General features: G+C 63.3%; 1 protein-coding gene across 1 annotated transcript; it reads left to right on the top strand.

Annotated features, from left to right (window-relative positions):
- Positions 1–1147: 1147 nt before the first annotated feature.
- On the top strand, positions 1148–12526 carry RTN4RL2 (reticulon 4 receptor like 2). The gene is given in 7 exon segments (XM_029059060.2): positions 1148–1516; positions 7943–8424; positions 11010–11222; positions 11224–11481; positions 11483–11577; positions 11579–11706; positions 11709–12526. Coding segments are annotated over 7 exon segments (1782 nt in total). The 5' UTR covers positions 1148–1485; the 3' UTR covers positions 12284–12526.
- Positions 12527–18383: the final 5857 nt, after the last annotated feature.

Raw genomic sequence — 18383 nt, 5'->3', positions numbered from 1 at the left:
GCAGAGGCTCCCCCATCCATCCCCCGTCCCATCCGGCCCCCGTCCAGCCCGGCTCCCCCCCCCACCCCCCCCGCCTCCCCGGGGAGGCCTCCTCTCATCCTCCCGTGATCCCGGCGGCTTTCCTCCGGGCCCGGCCCCTCCGAGAGGGTCGCGGGGGCCGGGCCCGGTTCGGGCCCGGGGCGGAGAGTCCCCCTCCTCCCCCCAGGGGCCCCGGGCCCGGGGGTCTCGGGCGGACCACCCGCCCGGAACGCCCCCCGCCTCCGGCTGGGCCAACGCCAGCCCGTCTGTCTGTCAGTCGGGCGAATTTACTGGGCGCCCACTGTGTGCGGGGCCCTGTGCCGAGAGCTGCGGGGAGGGGACGCCGCAAGACTTGGCAGACGCGTTTCTGAACGGGCAGGGAGGGCGCCCGCCTAGGCCCAGTGGGGAGAGGGGGGAGGATCCGGCGGCCGCCCCCGGCCCCGTCGGTCCCTCCAGTCCCGGTGGGAAGGAAGGGAAGGAAGGCAGGGAGGAAAGGAGAGAGGGAGGGAGGGAGGGGACGTCGAATGAATCCCCGCCGCCCAGGGCCTCGCCCCACCCCGGACACCTCCGCCGGGAGGCGGGAAGGAGCCGGGCAAGTGTCCGGGACAAGTGTTCGGGACAGGTGTGCGGGGCAGGTGTCCGGGACAGGTGTCCAGCAGGGCAGGTGCCCGGGCCAGGTGTGCAGAGCAGATGTGCGAGACGGGTGTCCGGGGCGGGTGTCCGGGGCGGCTGTGCGGGACGGGTGTGCGGGACGGGTGCCCCGAGCGGGTGCGCGGGACAGGTGTCCGGGGCGGGTGTGCGGGACGGGTGTGCGGGGCAGTTGTCCGGGGCAGCCCGGGCTGGATGGGGCGGGTCTCCCCCGAGCCGGTCCCGCCAACGGGCCGCCCCGGCCCAGCCCCGAGGGCGGCCCCACCGGAGCGGCGCCGAGGGCGGGGAAAGGCCCCGGTCCGGGATGGGCGGGGGGGGGGGGGGGGGGCCTTGGGGGAGGGAGGCGGGGGTGGAGCCGCTCCGGCTCCGACGGGCCAGGAGAGGGTTAAACCGGTGAGCTCGGGAGGAGGGAGGGAGAGCGGAGAGAGAGAGAGAGGGAGGGAGGGAGGAGTCAGCGGGAGGGGCCGGTAAGGAAAAGCATCCCCCGCCGTCCTCACTCCGTCCGGGCGAGCGGCCGGGCCAGAGGGACGGGCCGGCAGAGGGACCGACCGACCTCCCCTCCCCTCCCCCCCCTCCCCCCGCCGGACGGCCCCGCTGGGGGACGGGGCGGCCCACCCACCCTCCGACCGACCCACCGACCGACAGCCAGCCGCGTCCCGGCCGGCCCGTCGGGGCTGATGGCCCCTCCGGAGCGGCGGAGCCCCGGGGCCGCAGGCTAGAGCCCCCGGGACACCCCCGGACATCACCCCCGGACACCCAGCACCCCCGGACACCAGCACCCCCGGACATCACCCCCGGACCAGGGCTCCCCGCCACAAGATGCTGCCCCGCCTCCACCGCCTGCTGCAAGGTAAGGGACCGAAACCCCACCGGTCCGCCGGACGCCCGCCCACCGGACCACCCCCCACCCACCTGCCGACGCCCCTCGGACGGGGGCCGCGGGAGAGACGCCCCCGGAGGACCGGCGAGGAGAGCCGAGGAAGGAGGAGAAGGCCGCGGGGACGAGGGAAAAGTGAGGGGCAAGAAACAGGGCGGAGAGAAGAAGGGCCGGGGAAGAAACGACGGCGGGAAGAAGTCGGGAGGGGGCAGAGAGAAGGTAGGAAGCGGGGGCAAGAGTGAGGGGAGAAGAGGAAAGAGGAGGTCAAAGGGGGAAGAAGGGGGAGAGAGGGGTGTGGCAAGAAGGGAGAAATGAGAAGGACGAGGAAAGGGGGACAAGGGGGAGGGAGGGAAGGGGAAAGAGAGAAGAGTGAGGGAAGATGGGGAAAGAGAGGGGTGAGGGAAGATGGGGAGAGAGAGAAGGGGGAGGGAAGAAGGGGGAAGAGAGAAAGGTGAAGGAAAAAGGGGAAACAGAGAGGGGTGAGGGAAGAAGGGGGAGAGAAGGGTGAGGTAAGGGGGGAAAGAAGGGTGAAGGAAGAAGAGGAAAGAGAAAGGCGAAGGAAGAAGGGGAAAGAGAAGGGTGGAGGAAGAAAGAGAAAGGTGAAGGGAGAAAGAGAAAGGTGAAGGAAGAAAGGAAAAGAGAAGGGTGAAGGAAGAAGGGGAAAGAGAGATGGGTGAGGGAAGACAGGGAAAGAGAAGGACGAGGGAAGACGGGGAGAGAGAGAAGGATGAGGGAAGAAGGGGAAAGAGAAGGGTGAGGGAAGGAGGGGATGGGGGAAAGAGTCGGGGGAGAATGGGGAAGAGAAAGATAGGAGGGGAAAGAGAGGATGAGGACAGAGGAGCTTGCTATCTGCTCCCTTTCCCACCCACCTCTGTCCAATCCCACCGAGCCCCCCCTCAGAACCCAGAACCCCTTTACCTTTACCCCGAACTCTGGTTGGGGGTCGGGACTGCATCGCCGGGTCCCGTCGGGGCCTCGCGGTGGCCGAGGGCTCGTGACCGAGGGGCCGGGCCGGGTTCGGGGACGCTGGAGCGGAGGGGCCCGACCTATCCATCCCTCCGGCGCCTGCACCGGGGCACGGCGGACTCCGGGGCCGACTAGACACCTCGGCAGGCCCCCGTCCCCTGGGGCCGAGAGGGACCGAGGAGCTGAAATGGGGGCGGGGAGGGCAAGGGCACGGGCGTAGGGGAGGCCGAGGTCGGGGCCGAGGACAAGCGAGAGGAACTGGAAAAGAGTGACAGAGTTGATGAGAGAGATGGACGGAGTCAGAGGGCCCCGAGGGGGGAAACTGAGGACCAGGCAAGAGCGGTCAGGAGCAGAAGGCCGGGGAGCGGAGGGGACAGGGTCAGGGAGGCTTTGCCCACTAGGACCGGGCAGGCAGGCAGACGGGCCCCGGAGCGGTCGGGGGACCGGGCTGGGACAGAGCAGCGGGGTGAGTGTGGAGCCCCTCCCGTGAGGCCGGGCCCCCGTCTGGCTGGCTCCCCGCTGCCGTTTTTATCCCCGGCCCCCGTCGAACTGCACGGAGAAGAGCTCAGGCGGCTGCTTATTTTGGGGTGTTACATTCTGGCAGAGTGAGAAGTTGTTTGCAGCAGCTCCGAGCCTCCGTCACCCGACGTCGCTGCCTCCCCGGGCTTCGGCGTCACCACGGCCGCCTCCGTCCCCACTGCCCCCCGGCCCCGAACCACCGCACCCGGCACCCCGCCCGCTCCCGCTTCTGCCAGAAACTGCTCCTCCACGGCTGCACGTAGGGCTCCCGCATTTCCCCCGGGGTTCCCGACCCTCTCCGGGATCGGGGCCGCCGCCCGTCATCGGCCTCTCCTCTCTAGAGCCTCTCGCCTCCCGTCTCTGTTGGGCCCCGTCGGTGGGAGGCCCTGCCTTGGGCCTCACAGAGAACTCTGTCATGCCCCTCTGCCCGCTTGTCTCCCGCCTCTCTCAAACCACGGTCTCCCCGCTCCTGGTTTGGCCCTCTCCTTATGCTGATGGCTTCTGACTCCTGCAATCGGCGCTGGGCTAGGTGGATTCTGGAGCCTAGGACTTCCCGTTTCAGTTCCAGAGCCAAGCAGTCCCGGTCCTTCAGTGACCGGGGTCCATCTGGATCTGTCTCAGAGGTTCTGTTTTGGACTCCTGAAGGTCCAGCATCCCCTCTTCTCCTGTCTCCCTTTTCACGTTTCCCCTGCTCTCCGCCGCCCTGGATGGAAATGGGATTTTCTACCTTTGAAGATCACCCTAAGAGAATCTGCCCGTGACTCCTGACCTTCCCTCCGCATGGGTCCACCTGCTATTCCTGTAGCCCGTTCTGGCTTTATTGATGGTTCCCCCCACCCCGAGTCGCTCAGGACCGAGTGAGAGCCAGAACCGAGAACCTCCTTGGCCCTTTCCCGCTACCTAACACCGGAAACCGCCCCGGCCTATCCGACAGCTCCAAGATGCTGGAGCCTTCGAGCCCACCCCCGACTCTGAGCAGGAGGGAGTAAGAGTCTCCTGTATTAGTAACCATAGTGACAGTATTTACTGAGTACCTAATGTGTGTGCTGAGCCCTGTACCAGGCGCTTGAGGGGCTTAACAAAAGGAATGGAGGATGTCACCCCTGCCCTCTGGGAGCTTATAATTGAGAAACAGTAGACCTAAGTTGATGATGATGATGATGATAGCAATAATAACAAAAATGAGATGGGATGATCTGCCCATCCTTCCTAGAGCCAGCTGAACCGGATGGCCTGTCCATAGGGAGGTTGAAAGACTCCCTCCCCAGTATCTGGGGCTCAGTCTGAGGGGGAAGGAGAGGGAGGGAGGCATTGAAGAGACCACTTCGGCTCAAGGAAGAGAGAAATGTGGGGGGGGGGGGTCGGGGGGAGAGAGAAAGAGAAAGAGACGCTTGGGTGCAATGGTGGGCACGAGTGGGAAGTGGAAATAAGGAAGCGGGGAGCAGCCAGGGAGGAGGTGTCTTGGGGGGACTGTGGAGGTTAAGAGGGAGGGAGAGGGGGGTTAGTTATAGATTAGGCCAGAAGAGAAAAGCCACCCCAGACCTAACTGCTTCTGCCCTGGAGCAGTGCTCAGCCGGGCCCCGGGGCAGAGAAGCTTCCAGCCACCCTGCACACCACCCCTCCTTCCCCGCCCCCTCGCCTCCAGCGAGAGCCACAGCCTGAATTATGGATGAGGCTCCTTGGGTTACAGCTGCTCCGCACGGCAAGGGCCAGAAATGGCAACAGAGTCACCATTACACAGCAGCGGCCTGGACGCCCTCCCCCCCCAGCCTCGGGCTCCTCGCCGGATCCCCCACCCCCGTCCCCCACCTCCGTCGTATCCCCAGGCCCAGCCTCCCCCTCACGGTTACCCCTCCCTCAGCCTTGGGTCAATGGGGAAGCGGGGAGGCCAGGAACGCCCTCCCCGCTTCCACTGCCGGAGAAGAGGGAAAGAGGGAGAGAGTTTTCTTTTAGGGGGGCTGGAGAGGAGACCTGTGGAGGCGGCTGGAGGGTCGGGAGGCGGCTGAGGGGGGCCGGGGAGTTCTGGGGCCCGGCCGTCTCTGCTCCCGCCGGCCCTGCCGGGGTCAGAAGGTGAAGGCCGAGGGGGCGCAGAGGCCCAGGGTGCCTGCACCCCTGGCGTAGGGTCGGGCGCGGATTGGCACAGCAGGGAGCCTCCGCCTCCCTCCTCTCCCGCCTCCAGTCTTCCCCAGTCCCTGGGGCCGAGCAGCCAGGCCTCTAATCCCAGGGACCCTGGGGAAGCCCGGGGATCTGGCTAGGATTAAGGGATCGGGAGAGGAATTCGCCATCGCGGAGCCTGGTGCCCGAGGGGTAGAGCCAGCCCCGGGGCCGGGAGGGGCCCGCGGCCGGCAAAGAATCCGTCCGTCTGGATCTCCTGCCCGCACCTCGACCTCCCCCCCCCGGCCCGCCTCCCAAACCGAAGGGCCGGCCCCTGGCGGCTCTGGTCCCGGGAGGTCGACCCGTCGCCCTGGCCACGTGGCCCCGGTGCGCCGGCGAGGAGAAAGTGATGGTGAAACGCTGCACGGGGGAGGGGTGAGAAGGGCCGGGAATGGCGGAGGCGGTGTGAACGAATGGAACAGCAGCCGCCTGTGTCACCGACTATTACATCACACCCTGCCTACGCGTGCACGGGGCCCGGCACGCACGCACGCACACGCGCTCACGAGGGGAAGGCCGGCACACGCGTACACGCACACGCGGTCCCACCTGGGGACCCGGAGGGATCCCCCGGGTGGCACCGGGAGCAGCCGCCGGGGGACTCCGTGGCCTGCCCGGCCCCATCTGTGCCGCCCGGGCCCGGCGGGCAACGCCGCCCACCCCCTGCGGATGCGGCACACGTGCGGTTCGGTGATATCACGCACCGAGAGGGATGGTGCACGCGCACGGCCGCGTTTACGCCCACGCCCGGTCAGAGACCTCGCGTTTGCTCGTGATACCGAATGAGTGGGCATCAGAGGTGACATGCAACTTCACAGTAATGATCACGGTGGCATTTGTTAATCATCTACTACGCGCCAAATGTTCGGGTAAATACAATTAGATCGGGCACGGTCCTCATCCCCTGTGGGGCTCACGGTCTCAGGGGAGAGGATGAACAGATTCATTCATTCAGCCGTATCTACTGAGCGCTTACCGCGTGCAGAGCACTGTGCTGACCACCCGAGAAAGTACAATACGACCGATCTTCGATCCCTATTTGACAGAAGAGGAAACAGGCTTGGAGAAGTCAAGTGGCTTGCCCGAGGTCACACCGCAGGCAAGCGGGGGAGGCGGGATTAGAATCCAGGTCTTCTGACTCCCAGCACTGTGCTCTTCTCGAGGCGACAACCCGAGCACCAAAGACGCAAGCCCAGAGTAACGTCATGCTAACACTCCCGCTCAGAGAGGTCGAGCTCCCTCAGACATACGGACGTGTCCAGGAACTCGAGGTTACTCAGTGAGCACCAACTGTGTGCAGAACATTGCACTAACCGCTTGGGAGAGGACAACGCCACCTACTCACTCTACCTCGATCTCATCTACCTCGCTGCCGACTTCCCAGCCACATCCTGCCCCTGGTCTGGGACACCCTCCCTCTTCGCATCTGACAGACGGTTACTCTCTCCCACTTCGAAGCCTCGTCGAAGGCACGTCTCCTCCAAGAGGCCTTCCCTGACTAAGCCCTCTTTTAAATCTCTTCGACGCCCTCCCGCATCATCCTGGCTCGCTCCCTCCATCGTCCCCCCTCCCAGCCGCACGGCATCGATGCACGCATCCATGATTTATTTATATTAATGGTTGTCTCCACCTCTAGACTGCAAGCTCGTTGCGGGCAGAGAATGCGTCTGTCATATCGTACCCTCCCAAGGGCTCGGTACGGTTCACGGTAAGCAATCAGTAAATGCGACTGAGTCACCGGATGTGTTGGTAGACGCGATCCCTGCCCACAGGAGGCTTACGATCTGCAGGAGGAGACAAACGTGAAGATAAAGGACAGGCAGGAGAAGCAGTAGAGTCTAGGCTGCGTTCAGAAGCCCCCCGGGAGCCCTCTCTCCGCGGACTACAGGCCCTCCGGAAGGAGGAGGGAAGAACGACGTCGGGCCCGTGAAAGTCGCCCTGATGGGCCGTGGTCTCTCAGGGGTTCTAATCCCAGCTCTGCCTCCTGTCTGCTGTGTGGCCTCGGGCAAGTCCCTTCACTTCTCTGGGCCTCAGTTACCTCATCTGGAAAGTGGGGATTGAGACTGCGAACCCCACATGGGGCGGGGACTGTGTCCCACCCGATTCGCTTGCATCCACCCCAACGCTTAGTACAGTGCCTGGCACGTAGTAAGCCTTAACAGATACCCATTCGTTCATTCATTCAATCGTATCTATTGAGAGCTTACTGTGTGCAAAGCACTGTACTAAGCGCTTGGGAGAGTTCAGTATAACAAACACACCTTCCCGCCCACAATGAGCTCACGGTCTAGAGGGGGAGACAGACATTACTGTATCGAAATCAACAAATGGGTAAATAAATAAATTACAGCTCTATCCGCGAGCGCTGTGGGGACGGGAGGGAGGACGAGCGAAGGAGCAAGTGAGAGCGGCGCCGAAGGGAGTCAAGCCTGTCAAAGGGCAGGTAACTATCTGTTACCGATTTGTACATTCCAAGCGCTCAGTACAGTGCTCTGCACACAGTAAGCGCTCAATAAATACTATCGAATGAATTAATGCGTGGGAGAGGAGGAGAGGAGGGCTTAGTCAGGGAAGGCTTCTTGGAGGAGTTGGGCCTTCAGTAAGGTTTTGAAGTGGGAGAGCACAATTATCTGTCTGATATGAGGAGAATCGCCTGTCCGAGAGCATCGTCATTACGATGATTACGATTGCGGTCGCCGGTCCTCACGGTGTGTGCCCGTGTGTGGTGTGTGCGTGGTGGGCGCCTCCCTCTCTCGCCAGGTCCCGCCTCAGCCTGCCTGCTGCTCCTGCTGTTGAGCCCGCAGCCCGGCGCCCCGACCTGCCCCATGCTCTGCACCTGCTACTTCTCCCCGCCCACGGTCAGCTGCCAGGCCAACAACTTCTCCGCCGTGCCGCTGCTCCTGCCCCCCGACACCCAGCGCCTCTTCCTGCAGAACAACCTCATCCGCTCGCTGCGGCCCGGCACCTTCGGGCCCGGTCTGCTCACCCTGTGGCTCTACTCCAACAACCTGTCGGTCATCCACCCCGGAACCTTCCGCCGCCTCCAGGCCCTGGAGGAGCTGGACCTCGGAGACAACCGGCACCTGCGCTCGCTGGACCCGGACACTTTCCAGGGCCTGGAGCGCCTGCAGTCCCTTCACCTGTACCGCTGCCAGCTGAGCAGTCTGCCCAGTGCCATCTTCCGGGGCCTCGTCAGTCTCCAGTACCTCTACCTCCAGGAGAACAGCCTGCTCTATCTCCAGGTGAGCCCGCCTCGCGGCGCCCTTCCGCCCTCTTCCCCGGCCCAGTGGGGATCTCTTTCCCCACACCCTCCCAGCCCTTCCTCCTCCCCTCTCCTGTCTCCGGTTGCCAGTCCCCCGGCGCCCCCGGGGCTCTCTCTCTGACATGCCAGGACACATTCCTGTGACTCTGTGGCATCCTTCCCTCCTGCCACACCCTTCTCTCCCCTCGGCGGGATGAGGCTCAGCCCCTCTGTGTTCCCAGCCACGCCCACCCGATCCCCAAGGTTTCTCGGAAATCCCTGAGGCCTCGTGGATGATGCCTCGCGTGGGTTTGGTTTTTTTTATGGTCCTTGTTAAGCACTTACTATGTGCCAGGCACCCGACTAAGCCCTGGGGAGCACTGGGGTAGGTACAGGCTAATCCCACATGGGCTCACGGTCGTAATTCCCGTTTTACAGATGAGGTCACTGAGGCACAGAAGTGAAGTGACTTTCCCAAGGTCACACAGTAGACGGGTGGCAGAGCCGGGATCGGAACCCAGGTCCGTCTGACCCCCAGGCCCGTGCTCCGTCCACTGGGACGTCTCTTTCTCAGACGGGGACCGGTGGGCTCGCTCGGTCACCTCCTCTGCCCCAACTCGGCTCGGCCTCTTAGAGCCGGGGCGGAAGTAGGGCGTTTGGTAGTCGGGACGGAGGGGCAAGGGGGAGGGTGGGGAGGTAGGTCCCCGTGAATTCATTCATTCATTCATTCAATAGTATTTATTGAGCGCTTACTATATGCAGAGCACTGTACTAAGCGCTTGGAATGGACAAATCGGTAACAGATAGAGACGGTCCCTGCCCTTTGACGGGCTCACGGTCTAATCGGGGGAGACGGACAGACGAGAACAATGGCAATGAATAGAATCAAGGGGAAGAACACCTCATTAAAGCAATAGCAAATAAATAGAATCGGGGTGATGTACGTCTCATTAACAGAATAAATAGAATTCCAGAGAACTGACCGCTGAACTGAACTAGGCAGGGCCAAGGATCCGAACCGGCGAGAGAATACGAGAGCCCGAGACCGGATGGGTAGCGAGGCAGGAAGCCCCAACCCTTGGGCGGTATTCCCTGAAGCCAGAGGTCATAAGGAGCCATTCGGAGGTGAAGGAGAAAGGGGAACGAAGAGGAGACGGGGCTGAGATCCAGGCCGTGAAGAAGAAGAGAAGAAAGAGGGGTTGACTAGAAAGGGGGAAATCCGGAGTTAGAGAGGTGAGGAGAGAGAATTTTAAAATGGAGGTGGAGAGGCACGGGTCAGTAGGGAAATGGGGGAAATCTGGACGTAGAAATGGGAGACGCTCTCAACTGAGGAGAGGAGAGAGGCGAGGAGGATGGGGAGGAGAGGGTTGTAAAAGTCAAGAGCTGATTAATGCACAGAGAAGGGTTTTAGCCGCGGAGAGAGGAAGGAGCGGATCTTAAAGATGCGGTGGAGAAAGAAGCTGCAGGATCTGGCAACAGCTTGGGTGGTTGGGGGAGGGAGGGAGGGAGGGAAGGCGGGGGGGGGGGTTGGGAGGGGGGTGGGAGAGATGGAAGGAACGAGTTAGGAATCAGAAGCGAAGCGACACCAAGATTGTGTGCCTGGGAGGTAGGATGATTTCCTGGCGGGGAAGAAAGGGGGAAACTAGGACTCCCACCATCCCCCCAGGCTGAGGGAGTGGTGACCCCACCCCCTACCTCCAGAGAGCAGAGGGCCGGAAGAGGGCCGGAGCTGCTAGGTGCCCAAGGAGGAGAAGCCAGGATGGTCTGAGAGTCAGTCACCACAGGGAAAGGAGAGGCAGACCAAGGTGAGCCAATGAGTGAAGGACAAAGAGAAGAGAGGAGAGGAGAGGCTGCCGTGAAGCCACAGAACTCCGTGGAAGGGAGACGTAGCCGAGGAGGAGGCGAGACTGACCGAAGCTCAGAGAACGAGGGGAGAAGACCGGGAGGACAAGGACCTGGAGACCCTAGGCTGAGAGAAAGCGAGCCCAAGGTCTCCGAGCCAGCAGAGAGGGTGAGGGGGATGAGGCTTGGGTGGAACCGAGAGGAGCAATTTCTGTAGCGAGGAGAGGGCGGAAGCCAGATGGGCGGCGGGGAGGGAAGGGGGGAAGGGGAGAAGTCAGGAAGACAGGAAGTGGAGGCAGGGGAATGTGACTCTCCATCCCCAAGCTCTTCAGGGCGGAGGGGTTGGTGAGCTACATCTCTGGGGATTTTCCTCTTGCGTGGAGTCGTGGGGAGAGGCCCCTCTTCCCCTGCCTTGCCGTCCATCGATCGATCGATCGATCGCCGGTATTTACTGAGCACCGACTGTGTGCGGAGCACGCTAGGGTTGGTCGACCAGGTCCCTGCCTCGAGGAGCTGAGGGTCTGGCTTTGCTGGTCTGGTACATCTAGCTACCGCGTGGAGGTGGGGAGAAGGGGGTTCCCGGGTCCCGTAGGGAGGGTCTCCCCGGGCGGCCGCGGATCCGCCCCGTCGCCTCCGGAGGGAAGCCGGCCCCGAGGGAGGGAAGGAAGGGCTCCCCGACGACCGGTCTCTCCCCTTCACGCCCCCCGACCCCCGGCCACGGCACCTCCTCCCCCCTCCCGCCAGGATGACCTGTTCGCCGACCTGGCCAACCTGAGCCACCTCTTCCTCCACGGGAACCGGCTGCGGCTGCTGGCCGAGCACGTCTTCCGTGGGCTGGCCAGCTGGACCGGCTGCTGCTGCACGGGGAACCGGCTGCAGGGCGTCCACCGTGCGGCCTTCCGGGGCCTGGACCGCCTCACCATCCTCTACCTGTTCAACAACAGCCTGGCCTCGCTGCCCCGGCGAGGCCCTGGCCGACCTGCCCTCCCTCGAGTTCCTGCGCCTCAACGCCAACCCCTGGGCCTGTGACTGCCGGGCCCGGCCGCTCTGGGCCTGGTTCCAGAAGGCCCGGGTCTCCAGCTCGGACGTCCCCTGCGCCACCCCGCCGGAGCGCCGCGGGCAGGACCTGCGGGCCCTGCGGGAGGCCGACTTCCAGGCCTGCCGCCCGCTGCCCCCACGGGGCCCGGGGGCCGGGCCCGCTGGGAGGGCTCCCACGGCACAGCTCTTCCAACCACCTGTACGGGCTGGGCGAGGCCGGGGCGCCCCCCGCAGACCCTCCACCCTGTACCGGGAGCGTGCCGGCCCAGGACCCCCGGGACCCAGGGTGGCGACGCGCCCACCGAGGACGACTACTGGGGCGGGCTACGGCGGGGAGGACCGGCGGCTGGGGGAGAGCTGCCCGGCCCGGCCTGCCCGCCCCCGCTGGACTCCCAGGGCTCGGGCCGGCCCCGGGGCCGCCCGCCCCTCTGCTCTGCCTCCTGCTCCTGGTCCCCTCCACCTCTGACCGGTGGCTGCGGCTGGGGGCCGCCGACGGTCCGGGCAGGGGGTGGGCGTGGGTGGGGGCCCGGATGCCATGGCCCACGGGGACAAAGCCCCTTCCACCCACCCCCCTCCCCCACCATCCCAACTGCCTTCCTCCCTGCCCACCGGGACCGCAGCCCCCTCCTTCCTTCCTGGGACGTGGGGCGGGCCTCCAGAACCTCTCCTTTCCAGACCCCCGCTCTCCCCTCCCTCCAGGTTGCTTCGTCTTGGGACATCTCCTCCCACCCCTGGGATCCGGGGAGGGGGCGGGTGGGGGAGCGGGGGCTCCTGCCTCCAGCTGCGTCCGTCCCCCGCCTCCGGTTCTCAGCGGGGCAGTGGGCCTGCCCCCGGCCCCCCTTGGATCTGAGCCAGGAATGGAGCTGAGGGTCGACGGGCAGGAAGCCCCAGCGCGGGGGGGTCCCGGGACCGGGAGAAAGGGCTCCGAGCTGCAGCAAGCCCCCCTCCCCCGGGGGGCTGCGAACTGCAGGCCATTCTGACCCGGGCTGGGGGAACAGGGCTGTGTCCCCCGAGCCCACCTTCTAACGCCTCCCCCTCCCCTCCTCTTCCCCACGGCCGGGGAAGCCGAAGGGGAGCTTCCCCGGCCTGTTTCCCTAGAGGCTCTTGGGGCCCACCGGGTCTCCCCAGAGATCTTCCCTCCCCGCCCTGTCCCCGGCCCGCCCGCTGGGCGAAGAACAAAACGTTGGTTGAGAAAAAATTTATTAAAAAATTATATTATTTTAGCTCCGCCTGTGGCAATCATTCGCTCGGAGCCCCCAAGGGGCGGAGAGGACGTGCCCGGCGGGGCACAGACTGAGTCTTCGGGGTACGGCCGTGGGGAGGAGAAAGAGAGGACCCCGTGGAGGCGGCGGAGGAACTGCCTTTTTGTTTTCTCTTTTGTAAAATGGTCTTTTTATAAGCGCTTGCTCTATGCCGGCTCTACTAAGTGCCGGGGTAGCTATAAGCTCATCAGGTTGGACACGGTCCCTGTCCCGCGTGGGGCTCAGAGTCTTCATCCCCATTTTACAGATGAGGGAACTGAGGCGCAGAGAAGCGAAATGACTTGCCCAAGGTCACACGGCAGACAGGTGGCAGAGCCGGGATGAGAACCCGGGTCTTTCTGACCCCCGGGCCCGGGCTCTTTCCACTAGGCCACGCTGCCTCTCGTGCTGCAGGAGTCCTGGCGTGGACTGTTTTATCCCAAGAAGGGGGCGGTAGGCGGTGAGCCGAGGTTTCTCTCCTCCCTCCCGGGAGTGGGGGAGGCTTTCTCCCAGAGGACGGGGCTGGGGTTTCTCCCAGAACCGAACTGGATGGGTTAAAGAAGGAGGCGGTGATGCTATCCGGCACACGAGGGGTTAAGTCCGGGAGTGAAGCGGGAGAGGGGCCAGGGCTAACAGATGGCCCTTCCCCCTCGAGCGCTTCTCCCCCAACCCCCTCCCCACCACCGCAGTCTGCCGCTCCCCAAACACCCCACTCCCCACCCCCAAAGTGGCAGGGGGCAAAGCCGGAACCGGCAGCGAGGCCGGAGCCGCTTCCCGACATTCCTCGCCCTCCCCCCACCCGGGGTCAGCCAGGGTGGGACTTCGGGTCCAGTCCGGCTCAGAGTTTCAGACGTCCCTTCACCTGACGCGTCCCGCCAAAATTCAAGACGGAGACCAGAGGCCGGAGTGGGGATGCCGGCTCGGAAGGCCTCGGCCGCGGGGTATCGGGCGGGGGACCGGGTCAGTGAGAGGGGTTGGCGCTCGGTGTGGAGGGCGGCGAGCCGCAAGGCTCTGGCGTGCGAGCGCACGGGAGCCACCGGTGGAGTCGGAGGTCGGAGGGCAGAGAGGCCGGAGGGCACTCGGGAGTCCGGAATGCCAAGGCCGAGGCTACCCTTTGGCAGGGAGGCGGGGGGCGTGAGTGGGGGGGGGGGTAAGAGCCCCCCGCATCGGCGTAGACGATGCCGAAGGAGGGTCCGGGGCGGGAGACCTAAAATGGGCAGTGGACTCAGGTGAAGGACAGGGCGAGCCAGGGGAGGTTGAACTTGGGGTCAGGGTCTCGGGCGAAGTCGGGAGTCACCGGCGGAGGTTAACTACGGGAATGGCATCAGGCGGGATTAGGGCCAGACGGTAAAGACTGGAAAATCAGCGTGGGGGCCAGGCTTTGGGCCGGCTGGGGCCGCTTCGTGGGGCCGCTTCACGGGACTACTTTCACGGGGTTACCTCGAGGGGCTGCCTCACGGGGCTACCTCATGGGAAAGGTGCTGGGAAATGTCAAGCAGGCAGCCGTGGGGCTCGGCCTTTCCAGGTCACGTAATTATCCTTGTGAAATATTCATGGCCCTCCAGCCCAGATGCTATTTCCGAACAGCAGTAAGAGCAAGACGAGCGAAGAGGACTTGGGAAGGAGACTGACTGCACACACCCCTCACCTCCGCCCCGTAACGTGCGCACACGCGCTCACACCCTGCTCGAACACAGATATGCCCACACCCAGAGCTCCCGTGCGGGGTCCGCCCTCGGCACCCACCCGGACATACGTGTGCGCGGGGCCCACCCGCGCGCACACGGGTTACGGTATATGCAAACACCCAGATCACACACTGACACACAAATCACATACTCCAGTCATTGCCATGTTGGCCGCCCACGGAGATTATGCCCATCTATTCAAATGCACAGCTGCAGATCACACATATTCACTTAACAGATTCTCCGTGAAGACACAGACTAACACATGACACACAAATGCTTACAACCAGTTCGCACATCCTATAAAGACATCTCCCCCACCTCCTGCTTCTTCTTCTTCTCCTTTCCCTCCCCCTTCTCTTCCTCTCCCTTCCCCCGCCCCGCCCCTCAGAGACTCCGAGCTCCAAATGTGGACCACCCACCTGCCAACGTGCAGCGAAGGAACTCCACCCGAGCCAGAGAGCCAGTCCCCGAGTTTATTTGGCTTTCGTCCCTCAGAGCCGGTCCTCCCTCTCCCTCCCCGGCTCCTCATCCCTGAAGAGTCTGGTCCCTGCGAGAAGGGAGATCCAATCCTAGAAAGGGACAGAGATATGGCACCCGGGGACTAAGGAGAAACATCTGTCGGGGCAGGATTAGAGGGATTAGGCCGAGGAACGGGAGAGATAAACCAACTTACGGGGTTTAGCTCTTAAACCCATAAGGCTATTAGACACAAACGGAGACAGGGGCTTCCTCGACCCCATCCCCCGGTACTTAAGTTCCCTAAAAGTGGGGCACGGGAACCTCCCACCACCATCCCACCAGATCCTACTTCCCTCCGTGACCCCCCTAAACCGGTCAGAGGAAATACTGGGGTCCCCAGGGCTCCCCCTGGGAGAGGTTCCCCCGGGCCGGGACGAGAGGCGAGGGCGCTGCTCCTCTCCGGTTGGGACGCCGGGACTTCCCGGGCAACGGCCGCAGGGCCAGGCCGGGTTAGGTTTCCAAGACTGAATGTTTAATGCCCTTTGTCCAGCCCCGTCAGATGTTCCGAAACCCGAGAGGGGATTCTCGCCTTGGGTTTCATTTGCCTCCATCGCCACCAATACTCCCACTCCCAACCCGGAATGGTTCCCTCAACGCGGCTCTCCCGTTCCCCAGCCCCAGCGCAGACTGGTGCCCCAACACAGCTCTCCCGTCCCCCCACCCCCGGATTAGCCTGGCTCCTCAACCCGGCTCTCCCATTTCCCACCCTCGACCCAAGACGCTTCCTCCCACGTGGCTCTCCCATCGTTTACACGCCGCAACCCAACTGCTTCCCCCAACATGGCTCTCTCATCCCCCACCCCTGATACGGTGTCCATCCCCAGCTCCCCATTCCCACCCAATCGATGAATCGATCAACGGTATTCATTGAGCGCTTGCTACGTGCAGAGCGCTAACCTAAGCGCTTGGGAGAGTAGTTAGCACAGAATTAGCCGACGCCCTCCCTGCCCATAAAGAGCTTACCGTCTAGAGCTACAGCCTACAGTCTACACCGTCCTGAGGAAAGCCATTTCCCCTGGCTGGGGAGGGTGGGAGGTGCAGGGAGAGGGTGAGGTGGAACTGAGATGTGTCAGATGGGAAAATGTTGGCTGTTCCTCTTCAAGATGTTCCCCTCAGGGCCTGGGCTGAGTAGGCAGCTCTTGTTTACAGGGGACTGAGGAATGGAGATGGGCTGTGGGGGACCGGGGTGGGGAGAGGGAGAAGGGACAGCAGGGGAAAGGAATAGAGGGAAGGGAGAAAGGAGGAGGAGAAAGACCCACAGAGGGGGCATAAAGCAGGCACCAAACGGGAGAGCAGAGGCAGCAGCCGCCAATCGTCGAGGCCGGGAGGAACGGCAGTTGTGGAGAAGTGGAGAGCTGGGAAAGAGAATCCCACCCGCTCCGGGCCCTGCCGTCGGCCCCCAGAAGAGAGGGCAGCAGATTGGGCTAGAGGTTTCCGAGGCCTTTCCTCCCTCCGACTCCCAAACCCTCCCAGCCAGGAGTTCGGCAACCCTTGCCGGTCACCCCCAGCACGGCAGGCTTCGGGAGCGGGGCCCCGCGGCCCTGTGCGAAGGGCGGCCAGGCCGGCCGGCCAAGGGGAAGCGGCAAGGGGATGAAAGGAGGGAGGGAGTCGAGGGAAAGACGAGAAACGTTTGAGAAGGAAAAGGAAGAGAGGGGAAGGAGGTTTAGAGGAGAGAGGGAGAATGAGGAAAGGAGGAGGCAGACGGAGATGGGCGAGAGCCAAGAGGAAAGAGGGAGAAGGTGAGAGGGAGGGAGAGAGACGGAGACCAACACTCTGGAGAGGTGGAAGGGCTGTAAATAAGAAGGAAAATAGGAATGTGGGGGACGGGGGAGGGGGGTGACTCCGGGAGATTCTGTCTGAGAAATGAGACTTCTGAGGAGAAAAATCTACCACTCCGGCTCAATCTGGCTGGGTCCCATCCTTGCACCAGCGTCCCCTCCGTGCACCTCATTTACTAAGCCAGAGTCCCCAGGACACCAAACACTGTCGATCGGCGGTATTGACTGAGTACTTACAGTATGCCAACCACCGTACTAAGGGATTGCCAAGGTACCGCACAACAGAGTCGGAAGTCGGGTCCCTGCCTACGAAGAGCTTACAGTCTGTTGAAGAGGAGACAGATGTTGGATTAGGGACGGGGGGAAGAGCAGACTATCAGGAGGTTTACATAAGTTTTGCGAGGTTGGGGTGACGGGGTGAGTATCCAAAGGGTTAAGGGGTACACAGCCAAGGTCACGGGAGAGGCGGAGGGCGGGTTGGGGAGGAGGGGATGTGACACACACACACACACACACACACACACACACACACCGGAGCAGAATCGTACAGAAGCAGCGTGGCTCAGTGGAAAGAGCCCGGGTTCGGGAGTCAGAGGTCGTGGGTTCCAATCGCGGCCCCGCCGCTTGTCTGCTGTGTGAACTTGGGCGATTCGCTTCACTTCTCTGGGCCTCAGTGACCTCATCTGTAAACTGGGGATGAAGACGGCGAGCCCCACGTGGGACAGCCTCATTACCTCGTGTAAAAATAGTAATAATGTTGGTATTTGTTAAGCGCTAACAGTGTGCAAAGCACTGTTCTAAGCGCTGGCGGATACAAGGTGATCAGGTTGTCCCACGTGGGGCTCACGGTCTTCATCCCCAGTTTACAGATGAGGGAACTGAGGCACCGAGAAGCGAAATGACTTGCCCGAAGTCACACAGCTGACAGGCGGCAGAGCCGGGATTCGAACCCATGACCTCTGACTCCCAAGCCCAGGCTCTTCCCACTGAGCCACGCGATACCAATGATGATCTTGGTTAAGCGGTTGCTAGGCGCCAAGCACTGTTCTAAACCCTGTGGTAGATCCAAGGCCGTCGGGTTGCGCCACGCGGGGCTCACGGCCTTCATCTTCATCCCCATCTTACAGAGGGGGGAACCGAGGCCCAGAGAAGGCACGTGACCCACCCGGAGACACACGGCTCTAAGTGGAGGAGGCGGGATTAGATAGAACCCACGACCCGGCTCTTTCGGCTAAACCCCGCCGCTGCGATCATAATAACGATTCCGGTACTTGTTAGCGCCGCAGTCCGTGGGTCGGTCCCCCGGTCGGTCGGTCCCCCGGTCGCGGGCAGGGACGCTTCTCCCGGGACAGTTGGGGCCTCCCGATTCCTCCTTCCTCAGCCTGCGGCCCCCGCAGCCCTCTCCCCGCCCGCCCGTCGGCTCCTCTTCTGGCGACAGACACGCCGACCCCTGACCCCTGACCCCTGACCCCCGCCTGCCCTCCCCGTCTCAGGGCATCATCTTCTCGCCCAGGGCCCCGAGGGGCGGGGACTGTGGGGGTCGGGGCCCCCCGAGGATGCAGCAGCAGCAGCAGGGAAGCAGCGTGGCTCAGTGGAAAGAGCCGGGGCTGGGGAGTCACAGGTCCTGGGTTCTAATCCCCGCTCCTCCGCTTGTCAGCTGGGTGACTTTGGTCACTTCACTTCCCCGGGCCTCAGTGACCTCATCTGGAAAATGGGGATGAAGACTGTGAGCCCCACGTGGGACAACCTGATGACCCTGTATCTCCCCCAGCGCTTAGAACAGTGCTTGGCACATAGTAAACGCTTAACATAGTAAGCTGCTTGGCGAAGCAGCGTGGCTCAGTGGAAAGA

The sequence above is a fragment of the Ornithorhynchus anatinus genome, chromosome 3 (genome assembly GCF_004115215.2).
Source record: "Ornithorhynchus anatinus isolate Pmale09 chromosome 3, mOrnAna1.pri.v4, whole genome shotgun sequence".
In the NCBI taxonomy this organism is placed as follows: domain Eukaryota; kingdom Metazoa; phylum Chordata; class Mammalia; order Monotremata; family Ornithorhynchidae; genus Ornithorhynchus; species Ornithorhynchus anatinus.
The sequence above is the reverse complement of the archived record's forward strand: the minus strand, read 5'-3'. Positions and strand labels throughout refer to the sequence as shown.